The 21,151-nt window shown below is 37.2% G+C and overlaps 1 protein-coding gene across 1 annotated transcript in view; it reads left to right on the top strand.

Moving 5' to 3' along the window:
- Positions 1–20,607, top strand: part of LOC141804695 (cyclin-Y-like) — a 32,628-nt gene extending 12,021 nt beyond the window's left edge. The window contains exons 2-11 of the mRNA XM_074689286.1: positions 11,534–11,608; positions 13,512–13,529; positions 13,749–13,783; positions 14,016–14,113; positions 14,204–14,239; positions 15,312–15,369; positions 15,493–15,612; positions 15,692–15,858; positions 15,980–16,142; positions 17,812–20,607. Coding sequence (XP_074545387.1) covers positions 11,534–11,608; positions 13,512–13,529; positions 13,749–13,783; positions 14,016–14,113; positions 14,204–14,239; positions 15,312–15,369; positions 15,493–15,612; positions 15,692–15,858; positions 15,980–16,142; positions 17,812–17,928 — 887 coding nt within the window. The 3' untranslated portion in view covers positions 17,929–20,607. The remainder of the gene's footprint in view (positions 1–11,533; positions 11,609–13,511; positions 13,530–13,748; positions 13,784–14,015; positions 14,114–14,203; positions 14,240–15,311; positions 15,370–15,492; positions 15,613–15,691; positions 15,859–15,979; positions 16,143–17,811) is intronic.
- Positions 20,608–21,151: the final 544 nt, after the last annotated feature.

Below are 21,151 nucleotides of genomic sequence, written 5' to 3'. Positions count from 1 at the left end.
AACTCTACCTGATTGAGATTTTCTCCTTTTTGCTTTCAAATTTTAAAATCCAACTTAAAGGTCTGCTTAAATCATTGTACTCATGTCATTTTATGCATCAAAGGGTTGGATTTAACATTAATGGAGGGATTTAGAGAAGAAATCAGAATATCGAGATATATATCATGTATCAAGATATAGCCTACAAATATTGAGATATTGGATTTTGGCCATATCGTGCAGCCCTAGTTTCAATTTTTCATCATTTACATAATTTACGGTATTCATGTTTTTTTTACATTACTGATGTAATTTCAGTTTTTACTTACCTACATGATTTTCTTTGCGGACATTTTATTTTTTTGAAGTTGCTTCAATATTTTAATTTTACAATTCCACTTTTTTTGTGATTATTTACATGTTATCAGTTTTTACGCTCTTTACAATATTTGTTATTTACGTTTTTTCGCTATTTATTTTATAAAGTTATTTTGCCAATGACATATTAATGTTATTCAGGTTATTTATACATAGATGCCAAAAAAATGTATTTTTCTACAGTATTTCTATATTTACTTTATTCAAGTAGCCGTTTTACATATTACAGCTTTACATTATTTATGATCTTGTCTTATTTATTTTAAGACATTTACTGGGACACCAGAGCTCACATCGTGACATTTTGTCAGGTAGCTAATTCTAATAAATCAGTTAACAAAGATTAGTCCAACCTTCACCTCATCACTCAAAGCTGTCCAGCAAACAATTAGGATTAAAGAAGGTGATAAGAAGATCTATTTTTGTTTATTTTGCTGCCACAACACAAAACAAAAAAAGCTTCAAGAGTTAGATGGTGCTCATGGGAAATGCAGTCTTTATTTTCATCCTGGGTGAACTGTATTAATCTAATGCTCTCAGTGCCTGTAAGAGTAACGCAGAGGTTGACAGATACTTTGTGAATCCAGGAAAAGACACCTCTGTCTGTTTCATCATCATCTCTTCAGCCAGAGTAAATTATCTAAAGACACTCTGTACTCACAGTTTGCTACCTGCTTTACCGTAAACCCAGATAAATGCTCTTTATCACGTTATTATCTTTTACCCCCTGTCCTGTGTTTTCCTGTCAGACATTATCACACAGCTCACATAATGTTTCTCTGTCAGCTGTAGCTGGTCATGTTTGAGATATTTACTGCTGCATGCTGATAATGTATTCATCTCAGGCTCGTGATATCCCCAGGAGAGGCTCCCTTATTTGATTTACTGACTAGCAATGAGAGGAATTTACTCCCCGGTCGTTGGCTAACGCCTCCTCTTCTCACTAATTATCACTTCAGAAAAGCATGCTGGCTTTGAGCTCTGAAGAAAGAAACACTTAGGAGACAAACTGATTTACATTTTTATAGACTACACTCAAAAAATCAACGTGGGTGTTTGTTCAACCAACACAAGTAAAACTTGGCTTCGAATAGATTAACTCAACCTGATTGGTTTAGGAGAGAATCCCATCTGCAACACCTCTCCAGAGCAGGAGGTGGCAGTAATGTGCAGTCAGCCATATTTATCAGAGAGCAGAGCCAGGGGATAACCTGGGTGATGTGGGCATCATTTCGAAGGGTACAAGTTCCAATGAGCTAACAATCCGCTTGCTGTTGTGAGGGGTGCATCTGGACGTAACTTTGTAAACTTTTTTTTTTTATGATTGGTACAAACTAATTAGGTCATTTTTGTTGTGACAGCTTATTGAAACCATGAGTGAGGAGGGTACGCAGTGCATTAAAGACCCCACTGTTCAGTGAGATGGTATTTGACGGGCATGGGCTGGCTTTCTGTGCTCAACTGGCGTGGACAGGTGATCTGTGCTCCATATGGCCCAGCCCATGTACCCAATGATTTTTACTGTTTGTTTTATGCTAATAAAACAAAATCGTTGACAGGCTGTACTTTGTTGACCAATTTTAAACTGAAGTGTTTAAGATTACACAGCCCGTCCATGCAGTGGTGCACAGACAGCCTGTGTTAGTTTTAACCAACGCAATGTTGTTGTAATGTGTGGTGCAGGCAGTGAAAATGGGAAAAACAAAACTGTCCCAACCAGGATTCAGATTTGCAAGTAACTCTTTTTTTATTTTCCAGCCTCAGAGAGAAAGTACAACACACATCAACGTACAGTAAGATCATATGTCCACTGCGTACCCTCTATGGGCGCCGATTGTAAAGCTGCACACACTGCAAATAACAACAACATTTCTCCACATTTAGCTCTAAATCATCACTTTTTCTGCAGATTTAGAGAAATATTTGTGAAATATATTTGTCAAATGTTATATATAAATGTTGAATATTTATTTAAATGTTGAATGTTATTTATAAATGTTATAAATAAATGTCCTGATTCTAAATATTTAGCTTAGTTTCTAAACATTTAGTTTCATTCTAAATAATTCACTGAGACTAAAGATTTATCAATCGTTTGCAAAGATTTCTAAATATCTGCTAAGATTTCTAAATCTTAAGCAAAAATTTCAATTTTTTTTTACAAAGATTTCTGAAAATTTTCTCAAGATTTCTAAATATCTTGTCAAGATTTATAAATCTTAAGCAAAGATTTCTAAATATGGGGTCAAGATTTCCAAATCTTGAGGTACAATTTCTAAATATTTAGCTAACATGCAAATTCACACTCCCGCCCGCTGGAATTAAAAAAAGAAAGAAAAGAAAACGAAAAAAAAAAAAAAAAAACTTGCTTTTAATGGCAACACCTGCAGCAGAATAACTTGTAGCACTGTTAACGCACTAACAAAGTTTTCCTTCTGTCTAGATTCTTGCTTGTGTTGTACGTTGCTTTGGACAAAAGTGTCTGATAAATGAAACTGTAAACTGAAATGAAACTTTAAAAGTTGGAGGAAGCAATCCAGCCGAGCAGGATTTTGAGAAAGTCAAATGCAGCCATTAAAAAAACGTACCACGTGCTGTGATGGCGCTGTTGAAGATCCTGTAGCCAACAGTAGTAGCTTGACATTCTCAAAATCACTTCCTCAAACTTTTATTTTGGTACAATCGGTGGGCATGAGTGTGACTTTGCATATCAGCAAAATATTTAGAAATCATAGCTAAATTTTCAGAAATCTTGACTCCATATCAAGAAATATCTCGAAATCTTTGCAAAAGATTTAGAAATCTTGACTAGATATTTAGAAATGTTTGCAAATATTTATAAATCTTTGCTCAAGATTTAGAAATGTTTGCGTAACTTTTAGAAATCTTGAATAAATATTTATAAATCTTTGCTTAAGTCATATAAATCTTTGATAAATGTTTAGAATGAAACTAAATGTTAAGAAACAAAGCTAAATATTTAGAATCAGGACTTTGATTTATAACATTTATAAGTAAAATTTAACATTTAGATAAAATATTTAACATTTATATATAAATTTTGACAAATATTTCTCACAAATATTTCTCTAAATCTGCAAAAAAAAGTGATGTTTTAGAAGTAAATGTGAAGAAATGTTGTTATTTGCAGTGTGTGCAACTTTACAATTGGCGCCCCATAACCCTCCTCACTCACGGTTCAAATATCTTACCTTAGTGGATATAAAAAATAAGTAATAGTAACGCCAATACTCTATGTTTACACAATATATTTACAGTTACTTGGTTTAACAAATGTAGGTCTTGCTAAATGAAAGCAATTTAATTAAGTTAAAACAACACAGTCAACATTAATTGGCTTAACTTGGTTTGTTTTGATGGAATATAGGTGGCAACTGTAGATATTTTGGTTTTATTTTTCAAAACCTCACGTTTAAAGCCCATATTATCCATCCTCAAACTTTTGGTTGTGGTGATGTACCGTATCCGCAGTCTCTGTTTCTCATTGCGCCTCGAGGTGATGCTCTACAGAAAGCAGATTGTGATGCATCACTTGCACGTGTGTCTCTGAAAGGCGCCGTGGTCATAGTGGCGGCAGTAATGGTTGTAATAGAGGTTCACGTTCCCAGGAAACTCCCCTGAAATGAGCCCGTGTGCCTGGGAGTGCAGGTCAGTTTTGTTTGTTTAAGCTGGGTCGCTTACACTCAGGGCCTTTGGTCAGTGTGTGTGTGTGTGTGTGTGTGTGTTAGTGTGTGTGTTGTAACAGTATCAGGGGGTTAGGATAACATCCTCCTGTTGTTTGACGGTTGAGATGATAATGAAGATGGACCAACACTAACAGTGGAACCCAGAACAAACAGATTTTGTCTCGTTCTTGTTTCTGAAACACTTCGATGTTATTTCTTTATCTTCTCCACATGCAGTGAAATCTTTAAGCCCGCACCCTTTGACTGGGTGAAGACCCTCAGTGGGAGAACTATGTTAGAGGTCAGTGTGGATGGTTAAAGATTAATAAGCATGACTGAACAGTGAACATGTTGACTGACTGCATGGGAGCGAATCAGGCTCCATTCTTCCACAGCCTCCAACAATAACACAGGATCACATTCACACCAGAGCCCACGGCAGACCTAACTCCAACCGTTCAGCTCCTCCTGAGGCTGAAAGGCTCCCACAGGGTCCCACAGGGTCCCAGAGGGTCCCAGAGGGTGGAGGTGATAATTGTGGAGTAAGCTGACAGTCTGCTGTCATGGAAGAGCCTGTTGCAGCTGTGTCTTAGTAAACCCAACAATTTAAATTCAGGATTTTCAACTCTCATTCTGTTTTTCATGCAAGAGAAAAAGACACATAAATACAGCTAAATACTCTTAAGATGACTGCACAGATTTTGGCAACTGGAACAGCTTTAACTCCCTTCATTCAGACGAGTTAACATCATTTAACAGGCTGTGAGGAGTTTCTAAGTGATCTTGAAAAAGTCTCCCTTCTAGATATCTGACTGATTATAAACCACACTATAAAATGAGATTATCAGCGCCAATGGAGGTTATTCTTTAATGCTACTTTGTAGCTTCCTAATCAGATTGGACAGGACTCTAAGTCTCTATGACAACACCACGCCGGCTGACGAAGTTTAGCAGAGAGAACAGAGATCTGTGTTTTTCTCTGCTGAAAACGATTTCTGTGATTAATTTTGTAGTGATGGTGGACACTGGGGCCTAACTGTCAGACAGAAAAAGGACAGAAGAGCAGAAGAAAGATAAACAGGAAAGAGATAGAGCACGAGCTAAAAGCTAAAACATGAGCTAAAGGCTAAATCAAGAGTTTAAGACTAAAACATAGGCGAATAGCTGAAACACTGGCTAAAGGCAAAAACATGAGCTTAAATGTAGAAAAAATGGGGTAGAGGCCAAGCATGAGCTAAAGGGTAGAACACAAGCTATAGACTATAACACAGGCTAAAAGGCTAATTTACAAGTTTAAGGCCAAAAAATGGGCATATCAGGCCTGTAGTTGGCGCTATAACTGTCTTGTCCAGAAGCAGCTTTTGGTAGATCTCCGTTGAAGTAGAGTTGGGCCGATCATCTGGTGTTTTGGTGAATACTAAGAGCAGAAGTGGAGCAACAGATGCTCATTTTGTTAAAGACAGTCACAGATTCAGCAGATTTGGCACAAGCTCAACACAGTAGTTCGCGATGATCCTAACAACGGTACTGTTGTACTGGTGTATGCGCTAGCCCCAAGTGGAGTGTGACGTCAGCATTTCCACTGAAAACGCCAGCTTACTTTTTTCACGGCAACGGTGATGGCAGCGTTTCAGAAAAATTCCACTCTGGAGGCCATTTTCAAAAGTTTGTGATTTAGGTCGGCTAAAATGCCATTTCTGTGTAAATGCAAGGCTGAAACGCAACAAAACTTTTATGTTTCACCCTAAAACCGTTGTTAACATCCTCTAAATCCTGACTTTGAGGCTAACACATTGGCTAATGGCTAAAACTTGAGCTTAAGGGTCAAACACAGCTTCAAGGCTTAAACAAAAAAAAGTAGAGCTTAAAATAAGATCTGATCTCTGGTCATTAGCTTCAAAACAAACACATGCCTTGTTGAGAGTCACGCCTTCACCACAGTGTGCGTGTGACACTCCGGGCCAAAAGGTGGCGCTGGAATCAAATTCAAACAGATCCTCCTCACAGTTAGGGGTGGGTACTGAATTAGATACTTTGATAGGTACCTCCTGAATTCTGTCAAAAGTACCGGGTACTGATTCACTTAAAGTCAAAAGGTACCATGTTTAGGTACCTTAATGCATCCTTGTGACAGTGATGGAGTGGAAGAGTAGGTGATTTTCCATGCAGGATTAGGGATGGGTACCTTTTACATTTGATTCCTGACAATTCCTGGTACTTGGCAATTGGTACCGGTACTCAACGGTACCAATTTTTGGTACTTTTGTGTGTTTATGTAGTAAAAAGTATCAATTTGTTTACAGATAAAATTTTAATTATTTTCAATTTAATATTTTTATTCTTCAATATATAACCTTGCAATCCTGTGTTCATGTCCAGTATGGAAAATCACCTATTCTTCCACTCTCTCACAGCCACAAGGATGCATTTAGGTACCTAAACATGGTACCTTTTGATTTCACATGAATCGGTACCCGGTACTTTTGACAGAATTCGGTCGGTACCTTTAAAAGTAACTAATTCGGTACCCATCCCTATGCAGGACATGAACACAGTATTGCAAGTTCATATACTGAAGAATAAATATGTTAAATGGAAAATAATTTACATTTTATCATCAAACAAATTGACATTTTTTACCACATAAACACACACAAAAGTACTGAAAATTGGTACCGTTGAGTACCAATACCGATTGCCAGGTACCGGGAATCTGTACCATATCATTTCAAATGTGAAAGGTACCCATCCCTACTCGCAGTCTCTTTGAATTCAATGTTGTTGGCCTCATAGCATTGTCTCCTAAAAAGTCATGCTTCAAAGTTTTTGAAGTTTTCAAAGAAAAAGTATATCCATTGTTCCTTTTTATTGCTATGTATAATATTTATTTAAATCGGGCAATAATGCTGTGAGGCTAACCATGTATCTCTCAGGGCTCAGGGCTGTCAGTCACCACCTAACACTAAAACACCAGCAATGTCTGTGATCCAGCCTTCCTTAACCAGGTTTGACTGTAAGTCAATAAGTAATAAGTCGTTGGCTCCTTTGTTACGGCCCAGGCCTCAGACTCCTCGTCTTTGGTTTTGGAGGGAGCTTGTATGTTAATGTTTGTTATTCTGGACATATGACTGGATTGCTGATGTCTTTAACTCAGTAATTTGACACATCCTGGGTTTTTATTAGGTTAAAATGGTGTTTTTTGGTGGCTAACCTCCTCGTGTAGCTTGACAAACTGTTGCACCCTGCAGTGCCTAACCAATACCTTGCATGGCTATAACTGTTTGCAAACAGTTAGCTTTAGCTTTGCGCTAAAATGACAATCTCCATTGCGCTCCATGGGACTAGTTTCAGTCTCCTTTGTTTTGTTTCCTTCATTTGGAGCTTGTTTCAAACTTGAGATTTTCCGAAAATACCAAACATGGTTTTCATGATCCTAGTTTTAACTTCAGAACCTGAAAATGGCAAAACCTCAGACAGATACCAGAGGAAAAACTGATGGACTGAAGGTGTCCTCATCACACAGCAGACTGAGGTAACAGATCCCAGCACCGTGCTGCTGACACGTCCACATTTAAGGATGCTCTGCAGTTTACTCTGAGACACTGACGCAGCAAAGATGCAAAACACAAACTGCAAAATCCAACACTTGTCCATCAGCAGCTCTGTGTGAGTGTGTGTGTGTGTTGCCTCATCAGAGAGGAAAAATAGATCCTAGAAAGATGAATTTGTCCATTAAGAGTGAAGTGTGTCTGTTAATTCATTATGTAAGAGCGCTGAGACACAAAGGTTGTCTTGCCAGCTAAAAGGTTGGCCGAGCGTCTCTTGTGTCACCTGCAGACGCCGATCACGAGTCTTCTTTAAGGTTTAGTGGAGGTGGTGGATATCAGGTGTCAACACTCGACACCTGCTGCTGTGCACTCTGGGATATACCCAGCCCAGCAGGTGGGCTCAGTGGTTCAGGTTTTTCCCTGAGTCTATCATAACCTCAGGTCGGAGTATTTTCAGGAGCGGATTGTTTAAAATCTGTCGTGATTTTTATTCTTATCCCCAAAGAGGAAGTGACCTCACCACCAACAGCAGCTCAGCTCCTCTTCAAGCTCTAATGTGTGAACGTGTTGAAATTGGCCTGATGCAGAGATACCCTCTGATTGCTGTTGCATAAGGTGATAAACCGACACGAGGCTAATCCGAGCTCAGTCCGCTTTGAGCTGCAGAGGCCTCCAGGCAGAAATAATCAGACGTGTTTCTGAAAATGTCAGGAGGGGAAAGCGTGTTAAGGCTCCTGTTGGTCATCCAGCTGAGGTCCGGCTGCCAGCGGAAGTGGCATTTAGTTAAAATTAGTTCAGGGAGTAAACAAAGAGTTTGCACGGCTAAGTGTGTCAGAGGGCTCTTAATTCTGTCGGCAGTGAAGTGGAAAACAAAGATGTTTCAGCTGCGCTTTGGTCGATCCCTCAGAAAAGAGAGCAGAATGAAACCCAGTGTGTGTGTTCGCTTGTTTTACTGAGCCAGGAAGGCTCAGATTGGAGAGTAGGGTGTGTGATCTCCAAAGACGAGCATTCACAAAGATGTTTTTTCTGGGTGTATGACAGTTAGGATGAAAAACAAAATCAATCCACGAATTAGAGGATGAGGAGCGCTGACAGATTTTACTTTTTACGCTGCAAATTTCAGTCTTTGCTTTGAAAATACTGAAGATGGCTCCACATAGTTTATGATTCTTTTTCAGAAAGAAACAAGTCACATGATGTTAATAAATCATCTCTTAATGGTAAATAAATAATTAAAAAATAAATAAATAAATAAAAAATAACCCTAACCCTAACCCATATATAATAATAAAAAATTGACTTAATGGTAATAATAATAATAATAATAATAATAATAATAATAATAATAATAATAATAATAATAATAATAATCAATTATCGCTTAATGGTGAAAAAAATTGAAATAATAACTATGAAAAAAATCTTGTTTTTTTAAATCATAATAAAAATAAAGGAGGAAATTACATATTAGGTGAGTAATGTTTTCATAGAAAATAATGAAGATGGCTCCACATAGTTTATGATGATTCTTTTTCAGACAGAAACCAATCACATGATGTTAATAAATTATCACTTAATGGTAATAATAATAATTAAAAACAATACCAATAATTATAATAAATTATCCCTTAATTGTTAATAATAATAATAATAATAATAATAATAATAATAATAATAATAATAATAATAATAATAATAATAATAACAATAAATGATCTCTTAATGGGGAAAAATGATTAGAAATACAATAAAAAAAATAAGAATTATAAAAAATATTTTTTTGGAAATCAAAATGAAATACATGAGGAAATTACAAATAACATCAGTAATATTTTTATAGACAGAATTTTCCATACAAAATTTCTTGGGGTTGTGATTGACAATAGATTATTATGGAAACAACATATTGAATATATAAAAGGTAAAATCTCAAAGTCAGTGCCAATTCTGTAATTATTTGCTTAATGTTCCTTTCGTGTCTTACTGTGTAGAGTTGTGGGGATCTCCGTACAAAACAAACATAAATTTAAGTGTTGTTTTACAAAAAAGAGCCATAGGCATCATTTGTAAGACCTATTACTTTGCTCACGCTGGTCCTTTATTTCTAAATTCACACATTGTGAATTTTTCTGACTTATTTCATTACAAAAAAAATGCTAATAATATTCATAGCAAAAGTTAATTTACTTCTAGGTGCTGTGCAAAAGTTCTTTTCGACGTGTAATTCATGTCATATCCTCAGAAAACTGGTTTGTAAAGTTATTTTTGAACATTATAAGCGTTGATCATGTGAAGATGTTGTTAATTAGAGCTGGGACGATACGCTTTTCTCCTGATTCTTTTACAATTTTTGAGATGATGATTTGATTGAAATTCTTTGATAATTCAGATTTTTGCTTTTTTACAGCGGACCAAGTGCAAAAGTTGAATGATGATGTCTACAGACTATATCAGGGGCCATGTTTTCCAAAAAAAATGCACATCACATGAGAGTCAGTTTTAATCTCAACCAACCGCACATATGAACAAAGAGTAAAATAAAGGACTTCAATTAAAAATAAATAAATAAATAAAAAGTAAAATAAAATGAAATAAAATCTAAGCCCTAATTAATCCCACCCTTATTCTTAATTTTGTTATTTTCTTTAATCTCTGTTTTTTGGTAACTTAAATGTATCAAATATTTAGGCTAGACCCAGAGAAGCATCCTGCTTCTGCCTTTGCCTTTTCAGTCACTACCTAATACAATAAGTTTTATTTATTTATTTATTTATTGATATGAAAAAAAATATATATTTGTTAATTTCTTATTCATTCATAATATCTTTCTCTGTTTTTCTATTATCATCACATATACTTTCATTTAGTTTTAATATGTTAAATTCTTTTTCTCTTTATCTATGTTATTGTACCTGTTTACAGGAAAAAATAAGATTAAAATTTGATCCAAAAAAGAAGAAATTTGGTTTGCTTAAAATTTTTGATTTGTTTAAAACGTCTGTCTTGTGACCATATTGCATTGTGTAAAACAACTGAATAAATCCTTCTACTTACCTACATATTTTAATGATACAGTATTTATTTTAAAAGGAGAACTCCGTGTGGATCCTCAGTTAGGACAGACAAGGCCGTGGTTTTACAGAAACTGTCTTTTCAAAGAGGACAATGTCATGAATTCTTTGACCATGGTACATATTTTGCGAGCTTCCCTGTGTTATCAGACGCAGCACACATATGCATCAGTGGCTCGTGTCCTGAGGCTGTGGTGCAGCTCAGATTAGCTCTGGATGAGAACATGAATCATGCCTGAGTGAGGAACAATAAGACGCACACACATCCTTCTCTTCACACAGAGCCCGGACTAAAAACAGCCTCAGAGTTTATTCAAACTGTAAAAAAATATATATACTTATGGTTCCTTCCTATATTGATATCGGATATTGGTATCGGCCAAAATTTTCATACCAGTGCATCCCTACTGAGGAACCATCCATTTCATTAAAGTCTCCTCTTCACTGTAACTGAAACCGAGACTGTGACACTACCTCCTCTTTGAAGCTGTTGACTCTCAGAAACGGGTCTTCTGGCTCTGGTTTTGGTTCTGTCAGACCTCTTCCTATCAGAGTTTCCAGTCCCCGTTTCTGAGATTCTTTGGATGATGAAGGAAACTCTCGTCACTGAGCTCACCCTGACTTTTTTCTTGCACTACTCGATTGATCTCCACCACAGAACAGCTTTCAGTTGTTAAAGGGCCTTTCCGTATGATTTTGAAATATTCATTATTTTTAGTTTTGGGTAACCTCTCCTTATTTCTTAACCTCTGGCAGTTCACCACTGAATTTCAACAAAAAGACAGAAAATTTGGTCTTTTTTGCAAGAGTTTATTGACAAACTTGTAATAATAGCTGTATCATAAAACAGTTTCCTTGTTTCCTTTCACAGAGCTGAATATGGAGTACAATCCATCAGACCACCCGCGGGCCAGCACCATCTTCCTCAGCAAATCCCAGAACGATGGTGAGTAGCTCTGAGATGGTTTATACCACATAAATAATAAATATATTTTTATTTTCTTAGCCTGCCTGTTTATGCAAACTGGATTCAAACCATAGACGTATGAGCTGATCTGTTGTAGTTGACATTTTACAACTTTCAGATCAGAAAGTATCATTAAACTAAAATATTTATCATACATTGGACTGTCGTTTAAAAAAAAGAAGCATCAAGCTGCAGGAAATGAATCGCCTCCCCCTGCTGGCCATGAGAAGGACTACAAATTAAAGCCACCAGAAAGAAGCTTTCACTGAGACATGCTGTATTAAGCAGCTTCTTTTAGCTGATGCTAATTTATGCAGCTGCCCAGAGGCGTCAGATAAAGAGCTGCATCCTGTGGGGAGGAGGGGAGGTCTGCCACGTCTCAGAGGAGATAATGGGATGATTCTCAAAGTCAGAAAAAATAAAAAAAGATAGAAGCAGGGATTTCTACAACATATTAATATTTAGCTGTTTGGAAATCTACACACATTTAATAATAACAAATAATAATAAACTTTATTTATATAGCACCTTTAAAAACAAATGGTTCACAAAGTGACATGAAAAAGGATTTTGAGAAGATTAAAAGAGATTTGAAAAAAAAGAAGATTTTTTTTAAAGAAAAGGGCGGAATGACGACATCACATCAGGTGAAAAAGGGAAAGGGTTTTGAGAAAAAGAGATAAATAAAATTAAAACATCAAACGACCAAGCAAATGATTGAAAGCATAAAAAATGCAATACATTTATTTTAGAAATAAATAGACATATGAATATATACATAAATTAATCAATCAATCAATTAATTGATTGGTTAACAAGTGGTTTCAGAGATTAGAATATCCAAAGGATTTTTTTTAAAGAGTCTCCCTTGCTTTCTAAGCTCAAAGTGTTTCCCATTTAGTAAAATAAAAAATAAAACTTAAAATAAAAAATAATAATCAATAATTAAAAAAGAAATAAATAATAAAATCATAAATAAAAAATAATTAAATATTAAAAAATAAATAAATAAATGATTAAATAAATAAATAAATGAATGACTAAATAAATAAATAAATAAATAAATAAATAAATAAATAAATAAATAAATAAATAAATAAATAAATAAATAAAAGAACAGTGTAAGAACAAGTCCAACACCTACCCCCTACATGTGGTTTCAGAGATGAAAAATAACCACAGAATTTTTTTTGATGGTCTCGCTTGCTTTGTAAGCTCAAAGTGTTTCTATAAAAAAATAAAAAATAAAATAAAATAAATCAAAATGAATGAAAAATTAAAACAATAAATAAATTAATAATCATGGAATAAATAAATAGACAAATAAATTAAACAAATTAGGGAATAATACAAAAAGTTGAAATGAAGGTCAAATTTAGTTAGTAAACCTTAAAATACAATTAAAAGGGATAAATCGCATTAAAGCAATAGGCTCTGAGGCTGTGAGATGGCTCAAAGGCGTATACATTTCTGTGATGTAACTCTTGGTGCAAGACCTAACGAGCTTTAAAAGTGATCAGTAAAATCTCAAAATCTTTTCTAAACAGTACATGAAGCCAGTGAAGAGATGTGAAGACAGGAGTGATGTGAAGTGGTCTGTCCAAACCAGTAGGAAGCCTATCTGCTGCGTTTTGAACCAGTTAGAGGAAGGAGGGAGTTAGAGTTATCGAGTCATCAGGAGAAGATTAATGTATGGACAACTTTTTCCAGGTCGGCTTGAGACAGCAAGGACATGATTTTAGAGTTGGATCCTGACTGAATGAAACAGAACTGGACGGTTTTCTGAAAGTGATGGTTTCATCTGAACATCCAGTGTTGTTACTGTTTTAAATCCATGTTTAAAATGTTTAAACCCACTAAGGTTTTGGTTGATCTCTTTCAGAGCTGTCCTACAGAAACGGTGAGTAGTCCTGAATGTGGGACTCTGTCTCCCTCTGGTGGTGTAACAGCACACTTTCCTCTGCCTGCTGCAGCTTTAACTCACACTGTGACCTGCTGATTGTTGACTCCTCGCTGAGCTTTGCTTCTTGTGATAACAGCATGTCTGAGTGTTTGATATATCTGTGTCTTTGGGCTGTTTTGATGAAATTTCTTGACTCATCTCTCGTTTTTTCTGCAGCTCGAGATAAACGGAAAAGCCTTTTCATCAATAACGTAAGTCTCATCCAATCAGTTATCTCATTTTTTTACTCATGATTTAAAGAAGTGGAGCTCTGAGTAAGCTCTGTTTGAACGACACAAAGAGAAGGAGAAATTTAAATTGTAGGTCACGACTCATCCCCCCCCTGAGCGCAACACCCTGGCATGCTTTATATGGGTCAGACAAAAACATGTACACTCTGATAACACTCACTGTGTGTGTGTGTGTGTGTGTTTGTGTGTGTAGCACGGCCCGTCATCAAGGCGGAAATACAGCTCCTGCTCCACCATCTTCCTGGACGACAACACGGTCAGCCAACCCAACCTCAAATACACCATCAAGTGGTCAGTACAGTCAACATCCATCATACACACACTTTATACACAAATAATTATATTTAAAAATGAACAAACATCTTTTTATTTTCCTTACAGTGTTGCTTTGGCAATCTACTACCACATAAAGAACAGGTGAGCCTCATCAGAGGGAACATTGTTTTCAACACCACAGCTTAAGGATGCTAAGGTCATGATGATAGACTTGGTTCAAAGTAGAGTTTCAAAATGCAAAAAGATGAAGTAAGGGTGAGACCAAAAAAACAATGGAAACAGTTTATTTCAAACAATTAAAGTTAAAGTCTGTTCATCAGCTGATCAAAAGTTTAAGAGCTCGGCCTTTAAAAAACAAAATCTGTGATTTCCTGTCGCCTTCCCTCATGAACGTGGTCGGATTGTAGAGTTGCATCAGCAAGACTTTCTGCAAAGATCCTGAAGGTTAGGGAACAAAAAAGTCCAAAGGTAGGAAGGTAGACCCAAAAGATACACGTGACGATCCATGACCCAAGTTAAGGCCATTCCTGGGGCCGACTGCAGCCCAATAACCACCAGACGACGTCCAAAGAAGAAGAAGATTAAGAACAAAACACATCTTCAAAGACCTCGTCTCCTTCAACGCCACAAACTCGCCTGTTTGGACTTTTTCAGAGAGCAGCAAACATGGGACACCGAAAGATGAAGACAGTTGGATTCTGAGGAGAGAAAAATGAACCTTGACGGATGATTTCATGGCGGCACAGTGGAGGGGGCGCCATCAAGATCCTCTAATGGAACAATGGAGCTTCAGGCTGTTCAGGGGCGTCAAGAGAACGTCCATTTTTTTTTTTTTTTTTTTTTACAGTTTATGGTGGTAACAACTGGGTTTTCAACAGGACAACGCCACAGTTGGAGCGACGTTCCCACAGCCTCCTGGAAACACTCGCATGAAGTGATCAAGAGGTGTTTGGATTTTTTTGAGCTGTTGTCTTAAACTTTTGATCAGCCTGTTTTACTTCAGACTATTTTCTCCTTAAGCTGCCAGGATTTGCAGAAAGCTGATTGGCCGAAATGCTTCCACATTACTCGGTCTGTTTAACCTCGCTAAGCTAATGTGTTAGCTTCGTTCTGTGCAGGTTGCATCAAACATTGACACTCAGGGTTCATCCATGTTTCACTTTGATTTCATTTCTTCTGAAAATTAACGATGCACCTGTTAATTTCTCCTCAGGGACGTGGATGGAGGAATGCTGTTAGATATATTCGATGAGAAGCTTCATCCTCTTTCAGTAAGACTCCATGATTCCCCTTTTCTTTACATTTTGCACTTTTGTTCTTCTCTCAGATAATTTTTACTCAAATGACATTTAGACTTTGGTTTGAATTCCTTTTCTCTTCTTCTCTTTGTCCAGAAATCAATAGTACCGCAGGACTACGACCAGCACGACCCGGAGCAGAAGCAGATCTATCGGTTTGTCAGGACGTTGTTCAGCGCCGCTCAGCTCACCTCTGAGTGCGCCATCGTCACACTGGTAAGAGATTTATGCCTCCTTCGTCATGTTTCCCACAATCCTACGTTTCTAACATTCATGTCCCTGCGTCAACGCTCAGGTCTACCTGGAGAGGCTCCTGACCTACGCAGAGATCGACATCTGTCCCGGTAACTGGAAGCGGATCGTTCTGGGTGCCATCCTGCTGGCCTCAAAGGTTTGGGACGACCAGGCCGTCTGGAACGTGGACTACTGCCAGATCCTGAAGGACATCACCGTGGAGGACATGTGAGTTCACTCCCATGAAGATGATGATTAGCTCGTCTTTGGAGCAGTAGAGGAACAGGTGACTGCACATTTCAGGCGGTGGATCCGTGACAGTAACCACCGGCTTTTCCCTCCTCTACAGGAACGAGCTGGAACGGCAGTTTCTGGAGCTGCTGCAGTTCAACATCAACGTGCCGTCCAGCGTCTACGCCAAGTATTACTTCGACCTGCGATCGCTCTCAGAGTCCAACAACCTCAGCTTCCCCCTGGAGCCGCTGAGCAGAGAGAAGGCCCAGAAACTAGAGGTGGAGCTTCATAAAGTTGATGATAAAATGTAAACTAGAAAATCACTCAGAGAGAGCAGACCTCCACCAAGCATATTGTGATTGTCACCAACACTTAAGTCCTACTTTAATGTTATACTTCCTTTCAGCAGACTGTCTGCTACAATTTGGTGTTAGTTGCAGGTTTGTACGATAATTTGTTTCCTGACAGTGTTGAAAATGATGATGACCCAGTTCATATTTCATATTCTAGATCTTAGTATCCAGAATATTGCCAGGATCTGGATCGTACTTTAACATCCGTCAGAAATTATGGTGACCTTGTCTTGTTTTGTTTTTCAAAGCAACCCGACCATTTATGGTGGAGTTATAAACACACATGGTGAAAACGGCCCTATCTCACAATGATAAAGAATCCTTTAAAATAATCCTGGATCCAGACGGTGATCCGAATCACCTCCAAAATTTAACCACTTCTTCCTTATCTCATTTTGAACATTTCCTGAAAATATCATCAAGATCTGTTTGTTAGTTTTTGAGTCATGTTGATCACAAACAGACAGACAACCATAACCTCCTTAGGGGAGGTATTTAAGGTATGTACGGTGGCTGATAGGTGTCGGCTGATTTGCAAAAGCAACAACACAATGGAAGATGAGAGGAGAGTTTTCCCAACAGACAGAAAAGTTGTTAAAGTAAGTTAATGGCTGTTTTCTTTTTTAACTTATGCTACAATAAATATAGCTCTAAAGCTAACGTAAATACATATAAGTACTATTACGAATATCACAAGGTGACACCCTATGAAGCTTTATTTATCATATATGAAGTTAATCATGTACTTACTTTTACTTTTCTGTGTCCATTTGGATAAGTTACCTCTTTTAACTTCCGTTCTGGCCGTACTTCCGCTGTGTTGTAGCTTTTGCAAATCGTCTGACACCCACTGGCCACCGTAGGTAAGGTACATTACAGCAATAACATCTGCTTTACAGGGTTGGTTCAAAGGGTGAAAACATACAAACCAGGGACTGTTAGCTTAGCATTAATACCTGTGTGGCTTTAATGTCTTCAGTGTGGAAATATATATCAAATACATGTGAATACATTTATCCACTATGATCTTTTCAGCACGACCAAAACATCCCAAAACAACACGCAGCATAGTCGTGAACAGAGGAAAGGCTGTTCTGCTCTTTCTGGGTTTTAAGAATACAGATAAATATCCACAGAGAAGGACAGTGTCCAATGAAAGGAGGAAAAAAACACGAGATAATCCCGTTAGTGGCTAATTTAAATTTCAAACTGTTTGGTTTACTTGCTGGTTTAAGAGGTTTTAAATGCTTCAAGAGTTGTTTTGATGTTCAATCCTGTGTCACAATGAAGACAAACGAGTAATAACTGTAGTTTAAACATTAGGTTACAGTTAGAGATCATTGTTTATCAGAAGGGGAACAAATCCACCTCTGAGTTCTTAAAGAGACAGGTCAGAAAACTTCAAGTGTGTCTCATCTTTCTACCCACACAGCATTTACAGTCAGAGACATTCGACTTAATCCGTCTGAAAACTCTCCAAACAGCATCTCTGCATGTCCCCGTTTAAAAAGATGCACCGCTATTTTTATTGAGTATGAGTTCTTCCTGTGATTGTGCCTCTGAAATGAAAAACCTGTCTGCCTCCTCTCCTCAGGCTATTTCCAGGCTGTGCGATGACAAGTACAAGGACGTACGGAGAGCTGCGAGGAAGCGCTCAGCCAGCACAGACAATCTTTGTGGGATCAGGTGGGTTCCCGCTATCCTCTCCTAACCTATCGCCTTACTGAACAAACTCTGGCACCAGGCCTCGCGTGGCTGGACGAGAGGACGACCAGCGTGGTTCAAAAACTTGAGGTTGGATGCTCGGATGATCCAACGAGCTGAGAACTGAAACCAAAACTGACGCCTTCACAGTGCCTCAAATCTTTTCCTGACACCATGAAGAGAGGAGTTCCAGGTTCGTCATCCAGGTAGGATCAAGCTGTGGACCAATGAAACATCCCAGGAAGTGGATTTTTCCTCAGTTTCCTGGTTTCATCGGACTAGATTTGATAACCTGCCTTTCAGACGGCTTTGCGACTTCCCAGTGAAGCTTCTTATTTATGTGAACGGCTGCAGCGGCCTAAACTCTTAGTAAACGGTAGCATAGCACTGGAATTTCTCCCAGGTATTATTTCCTTCGACAGGTTTTAGAGTAATAAAAGTGTTAACAGGTCTTCATCTTCAACGTTTACAGTATTTCTCTCGATACTCAGGAAGTCTGCTTCATCCTTTGATTTACTGTAGTGCTCTTAATTTGAATAAACCTCTTTGCTGACACCTAGTGGATATTTGAGAACTGCAGCAACCTCCAACACCAGAAAAACTGCAATCTTATCAAGTGGTTTTGTCTTATTTTTGGTAGAAAATGCCCTTTAAGACTTAATATGAGCCACATTCACCTCGGTGCATGATAGAAAGTAAAATTTTCAAAATAAAAGCTCCCTTCAGAGTTACATTGGGTAGACACATCCAGTATTTCATTACTGTTTTTATTCACTGATCAAACTGTCGGCTGTGATCATGAAACCATAGACTGTTTATAGAGTGGACAGCGTGGCTCCGCCTTTTACCATTGCACGGTTTTGAAGCCAAAATACCCCCGTCACAGGCGCCGCCATCGGTAGCTGCAGTAGAGACTGTGAGGGATTCTGGGAGAATCTGAGTGGAGCTGGGTGACAAAAATAAATAATGAAAATGAAACAAATAATATCTTCAAATCACCACAACAATCAGACGTGAGAAACATTTCTATGAGGTGTATTACTTAAATGAAAAACTTATTTTTTAAGTTTTTTAAGTTTGACCACAGCCCATCTGGAATGACTGGGGAGATGGATTTTTTGACCTATACTGCAGCCAGCCACCAGGGGGAGCAGTCTTTGTGGAGACCTCACTTCGAGCCGAACAAGATAACTTCCTTTTTTTTTTTTTGACAGTCTATGCTCAAACAGGTAGGAACAAAACCCGAGAGGTTTTCCAAAAATTCTGATATTTCCATTCCTATCTTTGTTGCAATATTTGGGTTTTGCGCAACTCTAGGTGTAATGAAAACGCAGCTTATCACGTAAGCCGAGCTGCCGTACAGTGTGAGCCGTTAGCAAAATTAGCTTCTCAAACCCAAACTGATTTTTGATTAATAATGCTGTTAGAGTCTGTTTTTATGGCTGGGTGTGTATGTGGTTTCTGGTCTTTCCGGATTCTCAACAAACAGCGACTTTTAACATTTCAGCAAAGAAGAAACCTGATGTTGCCCCTTGGTTGCAGTTGATGTTCCGTACCTCAAGTTTAACTTGTGCTTCACTAAACTTTGGGCGAATGAAAACACAAACTCTTCCACTGTTGTGATAAAGAGTGATTTCACAGCCCAAACTGCACGTTTTCATTACCTTATCCATGGAGTGGGAGGATGAAAACAACAACAGCTAGCTACTGGGCTAATTCGCACAACTAAAGTCAAAGCAGACCTTTTTTATCTTTATTTATTTTTTTAGTTTTATTCATCTTTTTTTTTTTAATACACGTTCAACAAGGTTTTCTTGTTTTTTGAGCTTTAAAGGTCTAAGGCCCAAAGGAATAGTTTGTGTATGTTTGTCCTTTTTAATTTTCTATTTTTTTTAAAATTTGATTTTATTTAATTTTCATTAAATTAATTAAAAATAAATAAATAAATAAAATAAAATTTAATTAAAAATAAAATTAAATTAAAAATAAAATAAGATAAAAAAAATAAATAAAAAAATTAAATAAAAATAAATAATTAATTAAATAATTAAATAGTTAAACTGCCAACTAGGCGATCATTATCAAGCATTTTTAACAAGAGGCAATCCAAAGCCTCAAGCATTAAGCTGATGGAGAAATGCTTAAGACTGCAATTCCTCCATTTGTCCACAAGAGGCTGACTGCAGCTGCATCAGAAACCACATACACACCCATTCAAAAGAGACAATCTTTACAGCTAACATAACACGTTTACAGCCTAAATATCAAACATGATTGGGATTAAATATTTGAGGAATCAGGCCACAGCTCCTCGCAGAGTACTGGTTTATCTCTTTTTTTCCAGCTTCATTCGTCGATGGATAATCCTGATTTGGCTTGTTTGTTTGTGATGAAGCTACGTTTACTGTCCTCAACGATCTTTACCCTCAGAGTAAAAAATAGACAGATGAAACTTTCTGTCACACTTTTTAATATGAAGCTATTCTGTGAAGAGAAACCCTGAGTGCTGAGCCAACTCTGTTGAAGTCTTCGTACATTTTACTTCAGTAACTCCTCAAACACAGTAATAAGGCTTTTCATGTTTTGGTTATTTCTGTGAAAACTAAAACACTGAAATGTTCTGATTTTTTGTTTTTGGTATGAAGAGTCTGTGAGACTGAGACGAGCTCATCATGGATTATTTATGGATGTGTTTATTTGTGTTTTTAATAAAAGAAACGCTCTCAGAAGCTCTCTCTCTCTGTGTTATTTGGTTTCACAGCTTCAACATTAACCAAACACCTGCTGTTACATTCAACCATTTTTTCCTGATAAACTGGTATGCCGCTTTAATGATTTACAGGCGGATGAATCCGGTAATGTGTCATTAAATGGTCAGAGGACCAGAAGCAACAACCACTTTCTTCTTCTACTTCATTCAGTTGGTCATTCAATAATTAAAAAGAAAAGAAAAAACAAAAAACTAACTGATGTGATATTCTATTTCTTCAAAGTTTGTTCTGGTCGATGCCAAAGTTTACAATCACTTTATTTTTTCAAAATGCTGAAGAAAAATCAAGAGGGAATCTCAAAATTAGTAGAGAAAATGCATATTTTTATGGTTACTTTCCAAAAACTGAAAAAGGCATGAAAAAGTGGCTTTTGGGAAAAAGGAGAAATAATTGCAATTTTTTGGTGATAAAAACAAAAAAAAGAAGAAGATTTTTCTTCTTTTTTAAATTCTCAAACTT

The sequence above is a fragment of the Halichoeres trimaculatus genome, unplaced genomic scaffold, assembly GCF_033239565.1.
Source record: "Halichoeres trimaculatus isolate MK-OKI-2021-1 unplaced genomic scaffold, fHalTri1.1 fHalTri1_scaffold_15, whole genome shotgun sequence".
NCBI lineage: Eukaryota > Metazoa > Chordata > Actinopteri > Labriformes > Labridae > Halichoeres > Halichoeres trimaculatus.
The sequence above is the reverse complement of the archived record's forward strand: the minus strand, read 5'-3'. Positions and strand labels throughout refer to the sequence as shown.